We start from the raw sequence: 24,871 nt of genomic DNA on the forward strand, positions 1-24,871 counted from the left end.
GCATTCATAATTAGGGGGTGGAACAGATGGTGAAGGCTTAGTTTAAAATAATCTGTCGTTAAAATAACCTAGCCTACTGGTAATTCTTCACTCTAACTGGAGTTAGGTCATAGGAAAAGAGTTTGGGGTGATTTCTTTTTTTCTCTTCTACATTGGAATGTAGTAGAAAAAAACCACTAATTTCAGAGTAGTCCTACACATGAGAATTGTCTCTATAAGGGCACGATAGTAAGAGTTCACTCTGAAATTTGGCTACAGTGAAATATGCGGGAAAAAGAAAGAAAGCAGAGATAAAACAACTTTGACGACTATAAATCCATTTAGCACAATGCATTAAACATTAGTATACCTTCAATCATGAAGCTATAGTTAGTTTCGTACCCTGGAAAGAAATAGCCTCATTATTTGACAAATACTGTTAGAGGCACTCAGCTTTTGGGGTTAAGAAACTGTGCCTTACAGTTTATGTGTTACACTGATGTCAGGGGATATAAATTATAATTACAGGCATTATTATTCAGAGATGTTATAGCTCCTGACTTCTGTATCTAAGCCTTATTGCTGCACACATACCTCGTAGACTTACTGGGTTGTGACAAAGAAAATCTCCCAACAGCCCTGTCGAGATGGCTAAGAACTGGTTTTAGTAATAAGAACACTGTCTTGATGAATCAGACATTCGCATGCCTTGAAAATGTCTGTTTTACTGTTTCTTCTAAGATTTTTTTCTCCATCTGCTTTGAGGAAAGCAGATAGATTTCAGCGTGGCTTTATAATAAATCTTCTCAAGGAGGGACTAGCATTAACATTTGTGTAGATTCTTTTTCATCTTAATCCAACCTTAGTTAATAATCAGAAAATCCTACATACTAAGAAGATGTAATTAACCCTTTGACCCCAGAATCTTAATTGGCGCCTGTTGAAAACAGTGGGCAGTTTTAAAAAAAAAAAAAAATTAAAAGGTAGCCTGCAGTGATTGAAACAGCTCAGTATATAGCAGTTTCTTGACCCAAAATTTTTTAAATTTCCACCAAACTTTAAGATTGATCGTATTTGGTTCCCAAGACTAACTAATTGAATGTTTCCTTCCTCCTCCCACCTTTTAAAATTAAGACACCCACATTAAACCAATACTGATGCTACTCTTAAAAATTTTCTAAGCAGCAAAATACAGCTAACTATAGACAGGGATGACCCTGAATCAGAAGGTAGTGGCTACGCGAAGAGCGACCTTGCCAACCTGCTGGAGACCTGGTTTCGTATTCATTCTTTATTTGAAATGTAATTATAACTGAGTTATTGATCTTCATCTGATACTATAGATAGAATTGACTGAAATGATAAGCATAAAAGTGAACAATATGGTTAACTAACTTGTTTTGTTTATCTTTGCAATGACAAACAACTAACCTGACTAGTTGTTTCTTCCCCCCACCAAACTGGCTATTTTTAATTGAATTGACTGGATGTTTTGAGTCACGTAGACAGAGCCTCATTTTAATCTCACCAGGAAATTGGAGCATGTGTCGAAGCTTCTGTTTTTGCCAAACAAAACTGGCCAGTTCTTAGATTGCCACTACTTAATAGTATCAGATGTTTAGCCTCCAGATATTCCTTTTCCCTGCTATGGTGCCCAAACTTCCTCTAGTATTTTAGTAAATACATGAGATATGAACCTACTTTCAAAAAAAAAATCATAATCCCTTTCAGTGAGAAAGTAAAGGATGTGTTTCAGTGGCAAATGAATAGCACTGGGTATTTTGAAAGACTATGAAAGGATCCCGTCTAACTCTGATCTTCCAAATGTCAGGAGCTATCCCAGACTATGTTAGACATCTGTGGCATCAGAATCTACAAATAATCTAATAACTCCATAAACAGAACTCTTGGAGGAAATAATTACCATTTCTCTTACTCAATTCTAGCATGTGTGATGTGAGGGAAGGAGCTTTGGGCTTGGAGGTAGAATTGGATTTACTAAGTCTTAGTTGAACAATTGTTAAGTGTTGGCTAAAGATAAATAAGACATTGCCTCACTGTGGAGAAATTCAGTCTCCTTGGGAATTGAATAAGCCGACCAGGATGATACAATGTCATCAGTGCTTTAATAATACTATGGGAGGCGGCATATTTAATCCTGGCTCTGCCACTAGCTGGCTGTATGGTCTTACCCAGCCACTTAGCCTCTCTGTGCTGACATTTCCTCACTTGAAAAATGAGAGTTTAGACTACAGGGGGTCATCTCTGTGCCATCTCCATTAATCCTTTCTTCTGCTCTCATTTAGCTTTCTGATTGTCACTTGTCCTCATAGAAGTTCCCTTGTGATCTCTCTCTGTGTGTCCCTCTAATCTGATAGTGGCATTTTAGGGTTTGAGAAGATGGCTTACACAGACAGCTCTCTGTGATTATATACCAGACCATGGCTCTTAGGTTGAATGGAAAACCTAACCAGGCCCTTCTCTCCCCTGGGGAAGGTCAAAAGAGGGAGTCTTAATCCTCATGAGTCATCCTCAGGAGATGTCTTGCTTGAGGTGAAGACATGTTGAAATGAGATGCTTCCCAAACTTATGCAAAGGAAACTTCTATCCTTTTGCACTTTTGGTTCCAAGTAAGCTTCCATTGCACCACACCTGAAGCTTGAAAGTTTGCCTCTCACAAGGCTCCAGAGGGTTTGACAGTTTTGTCAGAGATATTGAGTGCAGTTCTCTTAGACAGTGTTTTGCTCCCTGTCCTCTAGATGCTTCCAGGGAGATATTACAGAGCAAAGGTAACCAGGTGACCTCTTGTGGAAGTGACTTATGAACTCTCTTGTCATCCCATTTCTCATTTGTCTCCTAATGGTAGGATTCTATCATTGGAACAAATCATTCAAAAACAAGGGATGATTTTTAAGAAGTTATAGGCTGCCTCTTAATACAAATATTTTAACTTCAGAAATGCTATCCGATTTATCTTTTCATTAATGTACTCGTATCAAGTAGAGAATCTTTATTTTTAGTGGAAGGCAAGGCAGTATAGTGAATGAGTCTGACTGTCTCGTTCATGAGTTTGAATCGTAACTTCATCACTTGCTAGGGTCAGGCATATTGCCTAACTTCGCTAAGCCTCAATTTCCTTGTATGTAAAATGTGGATAATAATATAATTACCTCAAATGGTGCTTGTGAAAATTAAAAGAGACAATACATGCAAACTGCTTAGTACATAATAAATGTAAGCTCTTATTGTTGTACTGTCTTGACCAAAACCTTGTCTATCGTGTAATTTGCTTTTATGTGGAGCAATACAATGTGACTTTTGAATTGTTTTCAGAAGCCACTAAATCAGAGGAGGTGGTTGGGTGCTACCCATAGTTTCTGACCGGTGGGGCTGTGAAAATAGATCAGGAAGCATGGAATCCAAATTTCATACACACGCACACAAACACATATTCCCATAGCGATACATACATATATATAAATACATGTATTTAATATATACATATATATTAAATACATATATATGTATGTTATACATATATAACTCTGAAAAAGTTCAGTATTTTAAGAGGCTGAAATTATTCCTGAGATTTGAGGCAGTGTATTTTTCTACCTGAATTTTACATGCTTCTTCCACCTTTCTATATTTAAAAATTATGACATTCGTTTAATGTTGCCCCATACCTTGTTCCCAGTGAGGATTCCCTGTATTTCCAAATTCCTTTGTAAATACCACTAATCTTTAAAACTTCTTTTTTGGGGCAAGCAATACTTGTGCAACCTACCTGGTTAAAAATAAATAAATAAAGCAAAACACAAGACAGGAGGATGATGGAACATATAAAATGCACTTGGATTGCAAGAATTTGAAAACAAATCTATTCTCAATTTGAGTGGTATCTTGCAGTTGGAGTCCATGATGATTTACACCATTCGTCAAACTGAAAATGAAGCCCTCCCTTTGAAAAGTGGACTAAAGTTTCAGGAGTTACAGATGATGTGCAGCATCCTTCGTCCTCCTCCCCCACCCCCTCTTCTTCTTTTCTTTCCACTTCAGGAGTTGTAGTAGAAACTAGATCTATCAAATAAAACTTTAATACAGAGTTTTGCAAAACAAGGATTACAGTTTGTAAGGCTTTAGCCTGTAAACATTCACCCATAATATACTGACTTGCCCTATTTGCTCTAACACAATAGGCACTGGGAGTGAGGAGAGAATAATCCTCTATTAATTAGCAAATTATTGATGTCCATAGGAGCTCAAGTGGTGATTTTACTTACTCTTCGTATAAGAACTCTTTTTTTTTCTCTTATTCCAAGACAATTTTCATTCCTGTTCAGCTATTTAATAATCATGCTGATTTAATCTCAGTAACTACTGAATCCAAAAAAATAAAGGCAACATCTCATAAAATCAACATGACTTGATTTTATATATAAATGTAATGCATCTTGATCAAAATGACAGAGACATAAGGAAGTTCCTGGAATAAGGGAGAGCTTGTGGTCTTAATTCAGACCTTTCATTTGTTCATGTATAATGCAGTAAAGATCTTAGGATTGTGTTAAACATGAAGGAAAAAGTGGTCTTAAATTTGGTTATGTGTTGCTTTGCATCAGATGCCTTATTAACTAAATCCCCACGATATATACTTATTAACCTATTTATATATTTATTTTTTTCTGCAGTCCCTGGATGGCTTTGTATTTGCACTAAATCAAGAAGGAAAATTTTTGTACATTTCTGAAACGGTCTCCATCTACCTAGGCCTCTCGCAAGTAAGTAAGACAATTTGATTCTTGACAGCAGTTGTGAAGGCTCCTTCAGCCTCATGTCTTTCCTTCTTCAGCAGATACTCTCTTTAGCGTGAATTACCCAATTTATTCTTTAAATGGCTCTACCTGACTCTGATCACAAAGTCAATGAGAAAATTGTATGTCACTTCGGAATGTTCAGAATCAACCTGTGCTCAAAACTTTAGTCCCCCTCCCCACCCCCCAAGGATCATTATTAATTTATCGAGAACAAATGAAGTTTCTTCCCTTGGTTGTTTTGAACTTTGAAACCTCTGTGCCCGGTAGGAGAGGGACACACTAATAGTGCTTCCCTTGTGTCCTATTACTGGATGTTTATGGAGGACCCTGCATTGTCCTGGGAGCTGACACAATGACAGGGAGTCATTTGGAGTCAAGAAATGCTGAAAGAGACCATTAAAATGTGTTGCAGGGAGGGTTCCTGCAAGGACGTATTTTGCTGCCTTTGCAAATATTTCCTAATGCGGAAAGACAATTTCATAAAATAGGATAATCTTTCATTATTTGCGGTTTAATTACCCACATGTGTCTGTCAGAGGTGAAAAGAAAAGAAGATGGAGGCAGATGGGGCAAGGGAAAAAATCCTAGATGTCAGTTCTTGAGATTCCCCTGGAACACAAAGATTTGACTTTCGTTGGATTGCCAGACACAGGCTGCAGCTACAGAATGCCAAAATACCCTGAAGAAAAGTTTGCAGTTCCACTAATTATCCAGATGTTTTCTCCATAAAAATGCTAAACATCTGGGTATGTGTGCCCACACAGGTGATTGGCTGAGCTTGACCCTTTTCATCTGGTGGTTTGGCACGAGAAAAACACAGCGTCGGTGGGAGGGATTTTGTATGTATGTGATGATCTGCCAAGCTGGATAATCTACTGCTCATTCAGTTTCCCCTTTAAGCTAAAGATGGAGATAAGATTTGTCTCTCTCCTCTTCGGCAGGACTCACCCTAAACTCACGGCTTCTGAGAGTTGGCACTGCTCTAAGGAGGCAGCCAGCATGGTTGGAACATTTTGGCCGTTAGTGATTTTGCTGGGTAATAGCTAAATCAAGAAGGACATTGGGAAATAACAGAGAGACATATCTGGCATTTGAGGAGGGTTGGGGGAGGAGGAGAAACGCTGCCAAATTTAATTATTTGCTTTTGAGAATCCAAGCGGGGGGCCATTAACTCTTCCTTTAAGGACATGCGAGCTATTGGCTGTAGTGTATCTAGCAATTCTATTTTATGTAAACTTGAGCAAACCAAATGATAGAAGCTGGGCTACCGTCAACTCGATATTAGTATTCTTGCGTCTTGTTGAAATCTCTGGTTTTCTAATGGCTTTTAATAGACTGTAAGCCTTGTCTTAATCTGTTTGGGACCTAGAATTGAGAATCTCCAGTGCTGAAATTGGGGCGCCACCATATTAATACTGTACAGAACTGGAAACCCCACTGTTTGTTGTTCCGCGATGCCCGTATTCATCTGTTTTGTGCAGACTATCCAACAAAGTTTAATAAGCCAGTGAAGAAGAAGGATGAATAATTAGTTTAAGCAGGTAAATGCTAATTAGGGGACTCCCGAAAAGCATCCATTATATACTCGCTCAAAACACATTTTACAGCCCTGGTTAGTGGTGTAATGCAAATTCTGTCAAGGCAACTGCATTTTCTGTAATTGAGATGTGTACGTTTGCTTTGCATAACAGATGGCTCTGTATGCTTAGAGTGATAGCTAGGAAAATAATAATTGCATTATTCTGGCCAAAAGAATATTAGCTCTTGGGTCTTGGCCATTTCAGTCAGTCCTCCTGCCAGCACAGCATATGCACATATATGGATTGGATTTTCAAGGAAATTGATGCATCTGGAATAGTGTGGCCATCTGAAATATCATCTGTTCAAGAAAAATTTGGCTTTAACCCTGTGCTGGTTTCTCCTTAAAAGCAATAGATTCCACTGCTTCTCTACTGTGGCGTCAAGTCAGTCTTTTCCTAAAATCTGAGGCAAATCATTGAGGTCTCCGTAGAATAAAGCAGCTGTGCAGACATGGTACAGTAGCTGGCAACTTCCGTGCAGTCCTTCCCCACCTTTGCATGGGATGGGTTGTAAAGTGCATATCAATAGTCAGCGTCTTGACTCGCCCAGGGGTAGACGCTGGCCACAATGGGCTGTTGCCCTCCGTGGAGGTTGTGTCCAGTGTCGCCCAAAGGGTCCAATGCGCAGATAGAGGCCACGTGGTACGGGACAGAAGTCTTCATCTGAAGGCGCGATGCAACTGAAATGATGAAGGGTAAATCACTACAAAGTGATTTTTGCACACACCAATGAGTGTATTTGGAGTTCCAAACAAATTTAGAAATAGTTCTGGGTTAACATGGAAATAATTTGATAGGGCATGGTGTGTTTTGAAATGCCTAAAGAATGAGGGGGAAAATCTATGCTAAAACTTTGGAAAAGGTTTTCCAACCCAATTAATGTTCTAAGTTCTAAAAAGGTAGTTGGGGGTCCTGAGACATAACTCTTCCCAAGTTTCTTCAGTGCCCTCTTTCAGTTATGGGTTATGGGCTGCTCACGGGTGACATACAGTGTAAATGTACTCAAAGTTATTCAATTAAGTACCTCCTTAATCTTTTACACACACACACACACACACACACACACACACACATCCTTAATTAAGTGCAAACCAAACACTCTGCTTTTGTCCTACAACTTTGACTCAGTGGTTCTTCCATCAAATTCTAGACAGTGGCAAGCAATCTATATAGTTATTGTCCCTTCTTACCTTTTTAAACGGTGCCATTAAATCAAGAAAATGTGTAACTGTATCATCGTATCCAGTGAAATTGTTGAAGAATATTGCAAACGTGTCATTTTGTTAGAGCATAGCCGCGTCTGCATTTGTAACTCTCAAGATGTATCTTTCTCAGTTTTATTTTCTTTCAACATGTAAATAAATATGGTGGCTTTGAAACGGCTTATGTTCTCAAGAAAGAATTAGGAGTCTTTTTTGGCTCGTGAGAAACCTAAGTAGAGAAACTTCTACCCAGCTCAGTTGTGTAGCATGAATATAGAGACAGCCAGAGCAGGTTTTCACTGGGTGGAACTCCGGGTTTCTAGGATGTGTGCTTGCCACTTATTGTCTCTAAGATATTTTCATGTTGTCGTGATGATAGGAATGAAGCGTTCTATGGTGATACACCTTCAGCAGCCCTTTGACTTTGCCAGGCATAATCATTTAACACCCAAGATATGGTTTCAGGTTGTAGAAAAATGCACTGTTGACTTGCATCCCTGGGTGCAAATGACTCCTAGGTACTCATTATGAGGCCTTATCTTAAAGGAAGAAACCCAAATATCGTTGCTGAGTTTGGTTTGCATGGAGATTAAATGACTTCTTAGGGCTTCCCTGGTGGCGCAGTGGTTGAGAGTCTGCCTGCCAATGCAGGGGACACAGGTTTGTGCCCCGGTCTGGGAAGATCCCACATGCCGTGGAGCGGCTGGGCCCGTGAGCCATGGCCGCTGAGCCTGTGCGTCTGGAGCCTGTGCTCCGCAACAGGAGAGGCCACGACAGTGAGAGGCCCGCGTACCGCAAAAAAAAAAAAAAAAAAAAAAAAAAATGACTTCTTATATCTGGTGATGGTGTCCAGAGCTGCTAAAGACAACTCTGCTCTTTACTTAAAATGGAATAGGCAAAAGTAAAAATGAACAAAGAAAACAGAGTGGTTTCCCTAATACTGAAAATGCGGCATGACGGGTAGCCAGCTTTTATGAAACCTCTTCCAATGTGTTAAGGGGCTCAATCACCAAAGAATCCAAAAGAGACTTTATATGGTAAATAAAAAGCGTTTCTACTTCCATAGAGGATTTAAAGCTTACAGAAATATTTATTTGTTGGTTTATAGCCTCCTCTTTCCAAAAAGGAAATAGCTTACATAAACATATACAATAAAAAGTAATGGCAAAATAGAACTAGGGTCTAAGGGAAAAAAAGATAAAAGTAGGTAATCTGTTACCACATAGTAGGAGAACACAATAAAGGCTTATAAGAAGGGATATAAACGGTCTGATAAAGTGTCAAAATTCCCTATGAGCTTCCTGGCAACCAAAGCAAAAAGAGAAACATAGCCAACCATCAAAAATAAGGAATGTATGGCTGAATCGCTTTGCTGTGTACCTGAAACTATCACAACATTGTTAATCAGCTATACTCCAATATAAAATAAAAAGTTAAAAAAAAATAACAGTTGCACAATGTTCAGAATGCCTGGGCTTCTCTCAGTGATGGCCAGTGTTTTAACAACCAACTTCCCAGTATTCCAGTAACAGTCAATTATGTTCTAACAGCGTATACCCTGTTTTTAACAACTAGATACCCAGCATGGTAGTTGTAGTTTTTATATCACCTGACACCCAGTTTCTTACAGTAGACATTTTCTAAATCCAATACTTTATCCAACTGATGCTGAGTATTTTTAATGTTCAACACAAGAATGTTCTGGACAGTGGGTTACTCAATGGTATGAGAAAACAGTAAATACACTTGTTCTTGGTAAACCGCCAAGCCCAGTGCTTCAAAGGGCAGCCATTGTCCCAACATGCTCATGTGATTCAGGGCTTGAGCCCAGCTAGAGGGTGCATTGAAGTAAATAAATAAATAAAAATAAGGAAGTATCACTTCATAAGGAAAGGAAAGTTCTTCTGGGACTGAAATATTAAAATAACTCTCAAGTACAATTTCTGTGGAGGCTAACATATGGATTATGACATATCGATTTGCTTCCATTGGAGTCCACATTCAGAACAAGGCTATAATGACCCATGAACACACGTATCGCCAATCGCATAAGCCGGCAGAAGATTCTTCTCTCAGATGTTGGTATGCCAAAGATCATTTTGACAATGATGTTCTGGCATCCAGGACTTACAGTAGCATTGACTAGTTTGATGGTTTATGTGCTTTTGAATCAGCTTTCCCTAATCCATACTCAAATCCTGCATTTCCTTTTAAATGCTGATGAGAAATTCAACGTTTTATTTGCCAGAGGCAGAGGACATGGGTCTCAGTTAACCAGAGGATATAAATGGACTCTTTCTCTTCTGTAAACATTTTATCTTGAAATTGGAGGGAGAGATGATGATTCCCAGGCACATCTATGCCAGCAAACTGTTCTCAAGTTAACATAGAGTTCTGTTTAAAACATAATGGGTCCTAGAGCAGACTGGGAAATTAACAGATTTTTACATTGTGATACCATGAGGAAATACCCTAGAGCCAATTAAGCCCTCTCTTGAGATATACACTAATTACCCCCCGTGGCCTCCAGTGCCCAGCTTGCCTATGAGTCACTTCTTTCTTCTCACGAATTCCCCATCCTGCTAGAAGATACCTCCTTGCCGTTGTAAGCCAGCTGGAAGGTAGCTGTCTGCCTTGTAGATATGCTATCTACAAGGTTACACATTGGCTTGGTGCAAGGCAGCTTGCTGAAAGGGGTAGGGTGGCTGCAGCTATAAGAGCTAATAGAGGTGAAGGCAAAAAGGGGTAGATGGTCATTTTAAATTTTGTCTTTTTTTTAAAGCCATGCAGATATATTTACCATAAACTCCTTTCCCCATCCTGTTGTTCATCTCCATATTTTAGGTTTCTCTGCATTTGTTATATAGAATGGCAAATAAAATTACAGCTACAGCACAAAAGTACAAGGTCAAATAAATGACAGAGCTCAGTCTGTTTGTGAAGCTATTCTGAAAGGGAACCATGGTGCCAAATGTGGTTTATTTGAATAATAAAGAAGAATTAGATTCCCCTGATAACTTGGCTGAGGGCCAATAAATCACTAGAGGTTAAAGATGCTTTGCAACCGCCATGTCTTTCTTTTGCTTTTCCATAGTGCAGGCCTCAACTCTCCCATTCTATGTTTTTCAATGCAAATCAAGTTGAAGTTAGTATGTGGTCAATACTCTTTGCTTCCATGCTGGTAAAAGATATATATAGATATAGATATTTAGCAGGGTAAAAAAAAAGAAGACATTAGCTTACAAGTTTTTACTCTTGTTCGGCATCATCACATCCTATATAGCTAGAGTATAAAGACAAAACAGGTATTATTTCAACACGGCAGAGGGCTTATAATAATGGAGCCAAGTGTTAGCATTTCTTCAGTTGGTGTATGAAATTGATGCGACACTAGGATAACAGAGGTTCCTTTAATAAACGAATACACACAGCTCTCCAAATATTGCTTGGTGCCCCCCCTTTTAAAGTCAGGCAAGTAGGCATACCTTAACTTCTTAAAAAAAGAAAAATGTACCATTTTCTGCAGCCTGTGTTTTGTCGTTATTGTTGGTTTTTAACCTCAGCAAGTCTGCATTTTTCTCCTGTGCTAATCGTAAAAAGTTCATCACTTCTTGTGTAACAAAGAAAAATGCCCTTTTGAATGTGGAAGCTCTGAAGGTTTAGAGACTATTGAGAAAAAATAAGTATCAAAATAATTCAGAAACAGGACAAGGCACAGTGGCACATTATCAATTTACAACATTTAAATTGATAAATGCTTGGTGGTGAAGGCCTACAAGGGCACTTTGAAAAGCAAATAGCGACCTGGTGAAGAAATTGATTTCCATGCATGATGCATCATTTGACTGCATGCTGTCCGAATGCTTGACAGAGATAATCTCAGCAATCCCACGGGTGACCTTATCGTTCTCACCAGGACAACTTTGTCTACGTTCTGACTTTGTGCATGTCAAGGTTCCTCCCGGCAGGATCCTTGGGGGAAAAAGTTCCTCTGTTCGATCCAGATATTGAATCGCTCGCTCTTTCCCCTATTCCTTCCACCCTACCCTCCCAAATAGGCAAACACGCCTCTTTATTTCATCCATAATTATGAACGAGCCAGGCTGAAGAACGTGGCAGCTCTGCACGCTGGATCTTTGTGGAAACCCTTACTACTATTTAGTTTACAGAGTTCTAGGTGATAACCTATATTAGCGGGGATCTTTTTATCAGAAAGAGTAGAAAAATTCCCTCCTGTTCTTCTATAGTATGTTCCCGTCCTTAGCAAAATGGAAAAAGCTAGCCGGTTTCTTCCTGCCTTGTTCTTGCAAGGGATTTTTTTATTCCTCGCCTACAATCTTTACACAGAAAGCTTCTGAAACTGTTTGACTCCATACCACTTAGTTTCTAATAATGTTGTTCCCTCACCTTCCAGTAATTCTAGGTTTTTCTCTTGTAACTTTAAAATTATTTAATACTGACATAAGCCCCAGAGAGCACGTCACAGTGGGCTGTTGAGCTTTGAATTGTCGTGGCAGCCTCTGTGGCAGAAATCTGATGGAATCCACGAGACTTCATCAGGACCACTGGTGTTTGGAAAATATGTTTCTGCCAGGGAGGAATAACTGACAATTTTTTTTATGCTTAAAATATTTCTGTTGGTGTATGTGGATGTGGATGTGTGCCTGTCTATTTATTTATCAGTAATCTTCCCTCCACACAGCTCATCCTTGATCATTACAATTCTCGATTAGCCATTTCTTGAAAGCGGCAAATACCCTGCCCGGGTTGGCACCCTGAAGCTGCAGTCCCCACCAGCTCTGACACCCTCAGTTCACCATATTCAACCCCTTTTACCTCCTTCTTTCATCCACAACATTAATTCTGAGTGAACAAGACGTGCTTCCTTGCTTTTGACAAGATTTGCTGCAGTCTCATGCGACAAAAACCCAGCACTCATTCCAGATTCAGAAAGTAGGATTTATAACAGCATTTTAATTTAATGTTGGATGTCGAACATATAAAGAGATCACAGTAGTACTAGAGCTGAAAATTGATGCCTTTTTTATTAGTGTCCTCTCAGAAGTGGGTGAGACGCTGTTTGTGCAATGGAGCACAGAGCAGCAGTCAGATGAATGAGGATATGCTATCTGCAAGGAATCATATTTCAAGCCACTGTCGGCCTCTATTGATGTGCTCAGAGTTGAAAGGTTATGCTAGTAAATGCCACCCGAATTTCCAGCATTAGAAATCGGTAGAATCACCTGCTGGCTGTCACTTTATGCTCAGCCTAAATGCACCGCGTGGGAATGTTTTACTTATTTTAACTCCAAATTAATTTCTTATTACTGGTGCATTGCTTTCTCCCTTCCACGCTTCCGTCAGCTCCCAAATGGAACTGACTTTTAACAGGCCTTCAGAGTAAACCAAAATCTCCGAAACAAAATGAAAGAAATTTGAGTCATCATACGTGAGAATTATATTCTCTTTATTTATTCCTTTGAACGTGTTTTATCAGGCATTGAGGCTAAAACACAGAACGTCAGTATGCAAAAAGGGCTTTTCTAGTTAGACGGAACTGCAGAAGCACAAGACAATAAAAGGTAGGCTCACCTTTTTCAAATTTGAAGACCTTTTACATTGCGTCTTAATTTCTGGAGGTAATACGATCAAGAGAAAAGAGAAAATGCAGTGTCTTCATTTTGTGGGATCAAGAAGTCTAAAGTCAGAAAAAAATACTTTTTGAGGCACTAGCTTGTTTTATTTATGTGGATAAAATGGTTTTTTCATATTCATTTTTAAAGTAGAGCACTAAGCAAAAGTAAGATGGAGGAGAAAATTTAGTCATCCTTCTAAGTCCGTAATTTATTCATTTTAAAATAATGAAACGGTGTTTTTCTGAATTAACCCATGTATTATTCATGCAGGCGTTGGCAATGTAATGTCCCAGTTTTCTGGAAAGCAATGTACATTTCTTTGCCTGACAAGCAGTATTTTCTATATGGTATTAACTTAAGGGCTTATTTTATTATGCAAAGTTGGAAAGTAAAGATAATTTCTGTCTATAATGTGGTGCTTATATAGGCAGTATATGCAAAATAATACCTCTACACCTAAGCCTTCCTCAGTTAGCCTGGCCCCTAGGAGAGTGATGAGTGAGGGCAAACTGCTCAAATGAAGAATAAGAAATAACTTGACCTCCTGGGAAGAAGGTCATAAAATCATTAAATTCATGTGAAATCCAAATTTCATTCCTACACACACACATTCAATCTGTATTGGGTTTTAGCTCTTACATAAGAAGACATGGTTTTCATGACAGGAGTGACATAGCAACAATTTCAGTGATAATATCAGTTGGAATATAATAAGGAAATCGACTTTAGGTTTTTGCATAAGTTCTAGAACTAGGCTGATAACCTGAAAACTTATGCTGGTTTTAGACAACAAATGCCATGTGGCTTTTTATCCTTCTTATTCCGTCTGCCCCCTTTGGATGACAGTCCAGAGATGCAATCTCTTTTTCCTAAATAGTCATTTTTAAAGAGACTGATAGCAGTTGTTCCAGTGATTCAGAGCATCTTTTGATGCGCATTTGTGTAAATAGGTGTCTATTCACACGCCTTTATACATATATAAATGTATAAAATTGATTTCTTTCTGATTTGGATTTTGTGCCTTCTGCACTCTTATCTACAGATGTAAATAACTTCCCAAATGAGTCGCTAAAACAGCAAACCAGGTTTTCCTTTGGTGTCTCCTCCCCTTTTCAGCCTCCTACAACTGCAGTTTACCACATTCAATAATAAGACAAAAACTTCCGCTGATGCTGTTAATTTCGAATGTGCTGGCAGATTAAATCTATTACTTTCAAGAACTATGCAAACTTGTTGAGAGCAAAAGAATGTATGCAGAAGGAAGTTATCCCTGGGAAAGAAAAAAGCGGTTTGAGATTGGATGTTTTTAGGGCAAGGCAGGGCCCTTGGCAGAGATGACAAAGAATACCTATGAGCCAAGTGTGGCGTTTTGGTAGACTTCAGAAGTATGTGCGTAATAGCATTTGGGTATCATGTAAAGAGTCATAGACTGTGTTTAGCTTTTCTTCTAGGTTTTAGAGAAGCAAATTTTGTATCAAGCAGCCCCCTCCCTTTTGGCCTCTCTCCCCAATAGGAACCTTGCTTTAGAACCACAGGTAATCTCTTTAAGTAATGCTTTGCCAAGGAAACAATAGAAAATTGCCTCTTGATTAGGAAAGAGCTAAGGCTTTAAGAAGCAGACACATAAGGGATGGTTTCACAGGTTTTACTATCATTCTATAGCCTGTCTTGACTTTCAGGTATTTGTTCCTACCATACTTTATTAGATGCTTAGATCTGGTTAACCAAAGTCCTTAATTGTTAAACCAGATACTTTCAGGAGCTTAAAAAATAAAAAATAAAAATTGCAGAAAAATGTGCTTGGCTACATATAGCAGAGACCCCGCGGAGTGTTTCCAGAAAACACAAATGGTAGCATTAGCTAGGATCTGGTTCTTTGCTATGAAAGGTACAGGCTTGCTTTCTTTTAAGAAATGTTGAGGCTAGCAAATTGCAAAATGACTAAATAAAGATTATTTGTATTACCAAGTGTTCCTTTAAGTGGTGAATTCCTTTCTTGCTTTTAAGTATCTATGAATAGAATCATTACCTACTTGAGAAATCAAAGTGGGGGGGCAGTGAAGGAAGGGGCAAGAGGCACAAAAATTAAAGTGTTCAGAGGCATTCCATTTGAAGATCAATCAGAAACAACTGTGTGGAAAATGAGACTCCGTTGTTGGCAGACAACTTTTTAAGAGCAAGCAGGGCTCGAGGCTCCTAGTAAGCGTGGGGATCTCCTAGCCTCAGTTCCCAAACTTAAGGGGAATGTTGTTTGCAACCTGGTCAGACTGTTCATTCTAGTTGTCCAGGGTCACGTCGAAGTGCTTGCAGTGGAGGGTAGGAGTGCTTGTGATGTCCTGTCTGCGTATCTGTTTGAATTTACAAAAGTCTGCACACCCCTCAGGACAGAAGATGAAAATTCAAGGAAAAGAAGAGGTAGACTGAGAACCAATTCCCTGAAATTATAAAAAGAAAAAGCATAGTTTTTCCAGTTCATTCATTAGAATTGACATCACATGGTTTGCAAAGACCAAGAAAGGACCCTGCCATTTCACTACATTCAAAACGTTTTCACTTGAGCAGACAAGTAAATCCTGCACTGAGTGGGATTCATTCAGCTCTTTAGTAAAAATGCAGGCCTGCGACCTTGGGTGTAACATACATGGAAATTAGAAGAGTTGAATGGAAGATACTTTTAAAATGTCACAACTGCTCCCTGACATTGGATGATATGTTTATCCATTCATTATCACTGAGAACACCTGGGGCGGTGCTCAGGCAATCATATAGTGCCTTTTAAAATAATTATAAAAGAAGCATAAGATTAGCAAGCTGAGGGGAAAATAGTCCTGAATCATGATGTTACTAATTTTGATCTGTTTAGGGGCATCACAACAGTGTATTAAGTGACTGCAACTGTCAGAGCTCTGAGTAGAGAGAATGCCAAGTACTACTCTTTGTACAAAGCAAATGTTTTCCTGGAGGTGAAATCCCAGCATTAGTTTTCTATTTATAACGTTAAGACGCTCCACTGATGGTGTTTTCTGTTGTTGGTTTCTGGCTTGGCCTGCCTTTTATCTATCAGACGTTCTGCCTTGGGAGAAGCAGGAGAAAGCCCTCTGGACAGGGGTCCTGGAGACCTGGCTCTGGTCACCTGGCTCTGGTTTTGTCTCTGCTTCTGATCAGGCGAGTGAGCCTCGAAAAGCCTGGATCTTAATTTTTCTTAAGTGTGAAGTGAAGTGATTTCTCAGGCTCCTTCTTCTTTAAAAAATGTGCTCTGTGAAATTCATTCAACACTGGGCATTTTATCCTCAGCGCCAGGGTCGGGGTGGGGGAGGGGAGCCTGGAAGAAGTAGGCTATTTTATTTTTAACCTTCAAAGGAATTTAGTTGAGCAGATGCTACCCTGCACTAGTCAGAGTAGAAAAGAAATGATATGGCTTTTAAAGGGCACATCTAGCATATCTACTGGGGGTAAAGTAATTCTGGCAATGCTTCAAAGGATATAACTTTTGATGGCAAAGTAGGTAGGCTATGGAATGAAATCACATATGGCAGGCTGTCAAAGTCTCCTACACTTTCAGTACATTTATGTGAGTGCAAATGGAGGCTGCTTAGACAGAGTCCCGAGCAATTTCCTGCTAAGACTGCTTTCAGATTATCTGATATTATTTGACTAAATTATCTCTGTAGAAGCTGAGGACAACTTTTATGATCAAATATTTTGAAATTAGTTTTCCTCGTTGGCAGACTATCTGAAATATGAATTGCTCTCGTTTGAGCACTTGAAATTGAAAGGCTTTGGTAATAGCAATTATATAAAAACAAGGGTACTGAAGTGCTGTATATCATGCTGAAGGGGATATGTTTATAGGTCAGTGATGTCAATAACTGTAGTTCTCCCAGATACCTAGCTGTTACCCTTTCATTCTGGGCTGATGCAAAGGACAGACTGACTTTCTTTTCCACAAGGGTGTTGCATTTTTGAGGATAAATTCAGATTTTATTGACTCTAGACATTTAAACACAGTCGATTTATATTTATTACATTTCCTAAACATAGGGTGTCCAAGAGTCTAAAAAGCGTGAACACACTGACGATGTGTAGAATCCTAACCGATTATGTGGTGATTGACTTGTGCGCTCCTGATGCTGTGTCTGTGAAGTATTCATATCACTCTGGACCTTTTCTATTCATGTATATAGGCTCACAGTAAACAATAATTATAACTAACATTTATTAAGCCAAGTAGTAGTGTGTGCCAAGTATTGTCCTAAGCACTTTACTACCATTAAAGTTTATAATCCTAACTATCGTTAGGTGCAATTACTATCCCCATTTTATAGATAAGAAAACTGAGGCTCAGAGAGATTAACTAGCTTGCCCAAAGTATTACAACTAGAAAGTGGCAGAACTAGCATTTAAACCTATCCCACTTTACTCCAAAGCACTCAACTTTAACCATTGTTATTATTGCTAGCTGCCTCTGGGAAGTTGTAGGTAATTAACAAGTAGAATTTTTCAATGTGTATGGGTTAAGAGAGGCTGAGACTTGGAGCAATTAACCATCCTGTTCAGAACCATAAAATAGTTACTCTCACAATGTCAACATCCATAAATGAAGTTCTGAAAACATCAGTAAATTTACATATATATATTCAGAAACTCTGATAGTCAACATTAGAAATGTTCCAAAATTCAGTAGCAGGGCCCAATAATAAATAATAAGGGTCTAAACCCAGAGTACCTAGGATAGTCCCCACACATTTAATATATATTCATGCATGCCAGCACTCAGCCAATACTGAGTGACCCACATGTGTCCAAAATATAATTTAAAAAACTGAGGCTATTAATAACTAAGGCATAGTTCCTGCCCACAAGGACCCAGTGTCTTCAAAGTGTCATAGACATGGTAACCAAGCTACAGTGTCCTATACATTGTAGGCCTCAAATATTTTAATAAATAATGAATGTCACATGTTCCAATAAAGAGATGCGCTATATAAACCACAGGAATAGAGAGTGTGGCTGACTAACTCTGCCTAGAGAAGTCTGCAAAGGATTTACCAAAGAAATGGCGTTTAGGTCAGGTGTTCATGGGCATTTTCCACTTGGAAAAGGGGAAGGTGATATTCCAGGCAAAGGGAGGCATATCTGCAAAGTCATTTCTTAAGGCAAGAGATGAGTCTGGGAAGTTAGGACTGGACCATATTGTAAAGGATGTTAGAGGAAGCTAAACAAATTTGACTTTCTCTTCCAGACCCTGGGAAACCAACAGATGTTTTAAAGGGAAAAGTGAAATAATAAATCTGTGCTTTAGAAGAAAAAAAAAAGTATTCTGGCAAAAGAAATTTAGAAGATAGATGTCAGTCTTCCAATTACAAGACAGATAAATAGCCCAGGAAAGAGACTTTTATAAAAAAGGATTACAATAGGGCACATCAGTGGAAATAAAGAGAAGGGGATGAATTTGAGAGGCCTCTTTCGGGTGAGATCAGTGCCTTGGTAACTGATCAAATGTAGTGGAAAGCAAGGAGGAAATGCATTTTTACAACTTAGTTCCAATTTAGATGTGAGACATTAGAGAAACTTGTGGGACAGCGGTTGAATAAACAGGCTCCAGAGCTCAAGAGAGAGGTTGGGTTCAGAGTTACAGGTTGGGGAAGTGGTTAGCATATAGATTGTACCGGGACCCAAAGGAGGTGGATGAGATTACCAAGGAGGAGAGAGTGGGGGCAGCTGAGAAGATCCCAATTTACTGACAGGCCAAGGGTGAGATGGAAGCATGTAAGATGAAGCACAAACGATCAGAAGGCAACCTGGAGAGTCTCCTCCTCAAGAAGAAGCATGGACGTTGCCATTAGGAAAGTCAAAGAAAGATTTTTCAAAAAGGATGTGATCAAGTGTCCTAAAGTTATAATATCATGGGGATAGAAAGCAGCCATTGTGTCCATCAGTTAGAAGATGACCAGTGCTTTGAGTATCATCAGGAGCACCACGAAGGCTGAAGGCAAACTTCAGGGGCTGTCGGGCTTCCCTGGTGGCGCAGTGGTTGAGAGTCCGCCTGCCGATGCAGGGGACACAGGTTCGTGCCCCGGTCCGGGAAGATCCCACATGCCGCGGAGCGGCTGGGCCCGTGAGGCATGGCCGCTGAGCCTGTGCGTCCGGAGCCTGTGCTCCGCAACAGGAGAGGCCACAACAGTGAGAGGCCCGCGTACCTCAAAAAAAAAAAAAAAATTCAGGGGCTGTTGAGCGAGTGGTACCAATGAGTGCAGTGACTGTCAGCTTCTCTGCCAGGCAGTTCAAGGGTAAAGAAGGTGGGGAAGGTGAAAGTAGTTTGAAGGAGGGCTGGGCTTGATGGGTCTCGTTTTTAAGCTTAGATGATGTTAACATTAGGTCAAGAAGTTGCATGTAGAGAAAGATACATTAAAGGTTTGAGAAAGGGAAAATCTCTGGACCCAGGTCTCAAAAGGATAAGCTTTATGTGAAAGGCATGAACTTGGGAAATAAATAGGAATAGCTCTCTCTCTTCTGCTGGAGAGAAGTTGGGGAAAGGACTTGGAAGATGGAAGTGGAGAAGGAGAGAAATAAGTTTGGAAGGAATTCATTAGGAGGCCCGCGTACCTCAAAAAAAAAAAAAAAAATTCAGGGGCTGTTGAGCGAGTGGTACCAATGAGTGCAGTGACTGTCAGCTTCTCTGCCAGGCAGTTCAAGGGTAAAGAAGGTGGGGAAGGTGAAAGTAGTTTGAAGGAGGGCTGGGCTTGATGGGTCTCGTTTTTAAGCTTAGATGATGTTAACATTAGGTCAAGAAGTTGCATGTAGAGAAAGATACATTAAAGGTTTGAGAAAGGGAAAATCTCTGGACCCAGGTCTCAAAAGGATAAGCTTTATGTGAAAGGCATGAACTTGGGAAATAAATAGGAATAGCTCTCTCTCTTCTGCTGGAGAGAAGTTGGGGAAAGGACTTGGAAGATGGAAGTGGAGAAGGAGAGAAATAAGTTTGGAAGGAATTCATTGTGTCTCTCGCCTGGTAAAGGTGAGGCCTGAAGATGTCTATGTAGTTACTTTTGCTAGGATTGATCAGCCTTGGTTCATCCACATAGGGGTGCAACCGGCAGAGATATGATGTAGCGGTGATGCCAGACATAAGGCAAGGTCAAAGCTGGAAACACCAGTCACAGACTAAGGCCAGGGTAACTCCCTTTCCTGCCAAATCTGATGGAGGTACCACCCGTGAGACAAAAGTTGTAGGACATTCTGGGGGGAGTAGTGGATTCAATGGTGGGCCAAGACCTAGTGCAATTAGCTAGTACCATTTGATGAAACTTGATAGCCGTCAGAATGAGGTCTGCTGCCTTTGATCTTTCCACTGTTGATAGATGATCAAGTCTGCTACAAAGACTGCCAGATCTAAGACTCAGGAATTGTATTCATTGATCCCCCTATTGACATCTGATAATTTATATAGAAAGGGAAAAAAGTGGGGAAAATATTTTCTGTAACAATTTTAGCTTTGAAATCCCATCTTTGCTTCCTTTTCTGCTCCCCTTAAATCACATATAAGCAGCCCCTATGATGGGTGATTTTGCAGGTCTCTCTTTGCATTTGTAGGTTTTCCAATTGTCCTATACATTCCCTCTGAATACTGAGGCTCCCACATTCCTTTTCAGCTCATCTGTCTCTCCGTACAATTAGTACCTAATTGGTAAAAGGAATATTCTTGTGGAGGTACAGTGCCTGAGTCCTTCAGTAAGCTCTTGGTAAGGGAAGCGATTTGTTTGTTTTGCTGTTTGGAGTTTATTTTATGGTGAAAGATCAAAAAAGCCTTTGGGCTTTTCAAATTCATTTCTAATTGTTCGTGTTAATTGTCTCTGACTATAAAACAGAAAACTCTTTAATAGTTATAACTAGACATATCTGCCATAGATGATTTAGCTCATGTCAAAGTAGGTGATAGAGATTATATAAATTCAAGATCCTGAGAATGTGTCTCAATACTGCTTTTCGTTTCTTGAGAAAAGAGAATAGAAAGAAGGAAATAAGGAGAGGGAAGAAGAGAGAGAGAAAGCTAAGAGAGAATAAAGATATGATTTTTAGCCCTCTTCTCCCCCCGTCCCCAGAGCCCACCTCAAACCCTTGGGCTGCCGAATACAAACCTGTAGCAAACTGGAGTTTTACAAGTATTTAAATGGAATGCGTAAAGTAAGGCATGATATACGCCCACTTGCAAAGTGGGCCCATTAAATGAAACAAATGCCACCGAGTCTCTGTTTCCAGCTCAGGTTGTAATGTGAGGGATGGTCGTGAGCGCCAGATTCCCTTTGTATTCGCTGTCATAAACCACACAGTTTATAGCGCCATATGAATTTGTAGAGCTGATTGTTTTATTATATTTGAGTGTAAATTTTTCATCCCTTTCCGTTCCGCCACCGTTCTCAGAGAATACAGGTTTTATGCTGATACGATGTTTCCTAGCTCTGGGCATGGCCTGGCCCTACTACTGACTGTAATTTACTTTTTGGTATCTGTCGCCTTGAGCTTGCCTTCTGACTAGCTTGTTGAATGATGTGCTAATCCATTATATTTTTCAGACAAGTGTATCGACCAGTATAAACAGACTGGAGGGCACAAACCTAAATGAAAACTATACTTCCCCGAATCACTTAAAAAGCTCCAGTTTGGTGGCAGTGCACAATAACTGGGCTCCGTACATAAGTAAAGGAGAGGGAGAGTTCAATAAATAAAACAAAATAATTGAAACATCCCTGCCTGTAGGGGCTTAGTCCAGGTTTCAAATGTTCACCTTTATTCACCTCTATTTTTTTTTTAACACAATGATCAGAAGGGGCTACTTTAAAATGCCCTCTTCTAATACAAATCTGGAATAAAACACAGCATTTAGCATCTCCTGCCATTGGTGAGGCTTTCTTACCTGCGCTCCGATCCTGGGGTGTCTTTCACTTGAAGCCACCCATGTACATGATTGTAACATGTTTATACACATAAAGAGCAGAAAGCAGACACTCAGAGGAATTTCAGCTGAAAAGTTAAGCCTTACATCAGCCCCTTTTGAATCTTTCCCATTGTCAGAAATGTGGGAATGGATGGCCCAGTGGGTTGGGTGAAAATACATTTCAAATTAATCTTCCTTTTAAAAAAGACTGTCAGGCAAACCCAAGCTCTTCGATTTGTAAGACCAAAGGCATGAGGTAAAGATTTACCTGTCACACCGTGAGTAAAGATACAGTAGCTGCTGAAACTTTTGGTCTGTACATTCAAATGTAGCCTGACAACCAGTAACATTGTAGAAATGGTGTTCTTCAACTCAAATTACAGCACAACCAAAGGGAAGCAATTTCCTGACGATGAACAGGGGCTCAGTTGGTTTCCTCACCTCTTTGATGCCTGTTACTTTTACAAATAGTTATACTGGGGGATTACTTAGGTCTTCTAAGATGGCCAATGTAAAAAATAGAAACCCATTCTTCCCAAATCTTTTGCTCAGCTTCTTGAGGTTTGCAAGGCATACTGTGTGTTTTTCACATTTGTTTTATCCTTAGGGACAGATACAGACCATCACAGACCTCTTGGTCTGCAGAGAGATAGGGAGGTTTCAGAGCACATTCCCGCACCTCTCGCTGGATGGTCACAGTCATCTTGGAAGGCAGCGTATAAGGAGTTTATGCCCATTTGACAGACGCAGAAACTAAAATTACGAGTCATGAATGGCCAAGGTCACAGAACCAGCGAGTGGTAAACCAGGACTCTCCCTCTTGACTCCATCTCTCCCAACCACTTCCTTTCTAAGAGGTCCTCAGCCAGTGCTGAGACCTTCATCTCCCGCTAGGAAGGGGACGGGTGAAACAAAATGACATATCCTCTCTGTCCTCTGTCCTGACTGCCACAGCCAACACCACCTTTCTACCAACAACACAGCCCCCAAGCAGCTTCACTCCTTTTCAGGATAGAGGAAGTTAAAACATTGTTGAACAAGAAAGCTTGTGGAGACCCTGAGCCATAGTCCTTATGATAGCTTAAAATGCCTGACCTGCACATGCATGGACCTGTGTAAGGAGAGTCGGTGAATAAATCCTTCCCCCGATTCCAACGACAAATAAGAGGACGCCTTGTGGCCACACGCAACCCTTCTTTGATCTCGAGTGCAGTATCTCTCAGCATTGTGCCAATTTTAAACATACCACATGAAGTCTGAAATGTATTTCTGGGCCTAAGACAGGCTGCTGGGTCAGTATCTTCCTTCTAGTTCTTTCTAGAGGAAGTTACTGCCCACTGATCTCTTTGTTGTTTTGAGAGTTCTAAACTCACATGTCCTTTGTCTCCTTCTTGCTGCACAAGTCAGATGGATACCGACACCCATCCTCTGCTCACTCAGAGGTTTGGCCAATGGGTCAGGTGATCTATCCTACATTTTTAAATACAGCCATCAAAAACCTGCTAGTAATGGGCATCAAATAAGGATTCATTATCTGACTGAGTGAATGTATATCCTCCAACTTCCAATAGAGTATTTTGCTCATGTGAATAAACCTGAAATCAGGGACTTTCTAATGGGTCAGTGAATTCTGAACTTTGTTTCAATCTTCCACTTTAACAGACCATGAGGAGGCATGACTAGGACCAGCCATCAGGGAGACTGGGTTTACTTGCCCAACTTACTCATTATCTGATGAAACCAGAGAGCAAAACAGAGTTATCTTTTCTGGCAGAACAGCACATTACAATAATGAAGGGGGTCCAAACATTATCAGTGTCTACATAGCAGGAAGTGGGAATGAACTTACACTTAGGGAGAATAGACTGTTTGCCAGGCCCAACGTCTGCAGTATTAGGAACAACAAGACAGCAAGTTATAGCTCTTTGAGCAAATGGTGGGTACCAGAAACTACCCTAAACTCTTCATACATGATTTCTCAGTTAACACTTACAACAACCCTATGAGGTAGATTCTGCCAGCACAGTTTTATGACGTGGAGTTTGCCATTGCCTCCATTTTATCCAGAGTTTCCAGTACCAGCTAGAAAGAGAGCTCTAAGCTCTTTGATGGAGAAGTGAAGGTGTTTGGGCAGGTTTTAGGGGGAAAATGAATTCCAGGGTGTGTCTCAGATGTAAGTCCTCTTATTCACATATCTCAGTAATTCAGACCCCATACCAAAATGAATAAACAAATACAGAAATAAATCTCTTCTGGGTTTAAGTAATAAACCTTTTCAATCAGAGAAGCGTCATATTTTATTGGATGATTTGGGCTGGGCAGTTGAATGATCTACAGGATCTCAGTATATGACTTGACAGATTTCATCTCTCAGTTCCTCAGTATTTTTACCTGTAAAACAAGAATAATTATCCAGGCTCTCTATATATTATAATGAGAGATGATAAAGACTGATGAAATATGGATGCATAGAATGAAGGATTCAGAATAAATGTACTCCTGAGTTCGTAGATATGCTATTACTAATAATGGAATTGTCCTACTCAGAAATGATTTCCCGATTCAGTTGTGCATTTCATTATGAGTCATCTTTTTTTCCCCTCATTCAACCAAACAGGTATGAGGCATCTACTCAGTAATATTGTGGGGAATGAAAAAAATGAGGAAGTTAGCCTCAGTTTAGAAACAACAAAAATAAACAATGTAATGAAATATTTTCCTTGAA

General features: G+C 39.8%; 1 protein-coding gene across 1 annotated transcript in view; it reads left to right on the top strand.

Annotated features, from left to right (window-relative positions):
* NPAS3 (neuronal PAS domain protein 3) overlaps positions 1-24,871 on the top strand; it is a 757,526-nt gene that overhangs the window by 507,926 nt on the left and 224,729 nt on the right. Inside the window, exon 5 of the mRNA XM_024741993.1 lies at positions 4,668-4,757. Within this exon, the coding sequence (XP_024597761.1) occupies positions 4,668-4,757 (90 nt within the window). The remainder of the gene's footprint in view (positions 1-4,667; positions 4,758-24,871) is intronic.

The sequence above is a fragment of the Neophocaena asiaeorientalis genome, unplaced genomic scaffold (genome assembly GCF_003031525.2).
Source record: "Neophocaena asiaeorientalis asiaeorientalis breed wild unplaced genomic scaffold, Neophocaena_asiaeorientalis_V1.1 scaffold83, whole genome shotgun sequence".
Classification (NCBI taxonomy): Eukaryota; Metazoa; Chordata; class Mammalia; order Artiodactyla; family Phocoenidae; genus Neophocaena; species Neophocaena asiaeorientalis.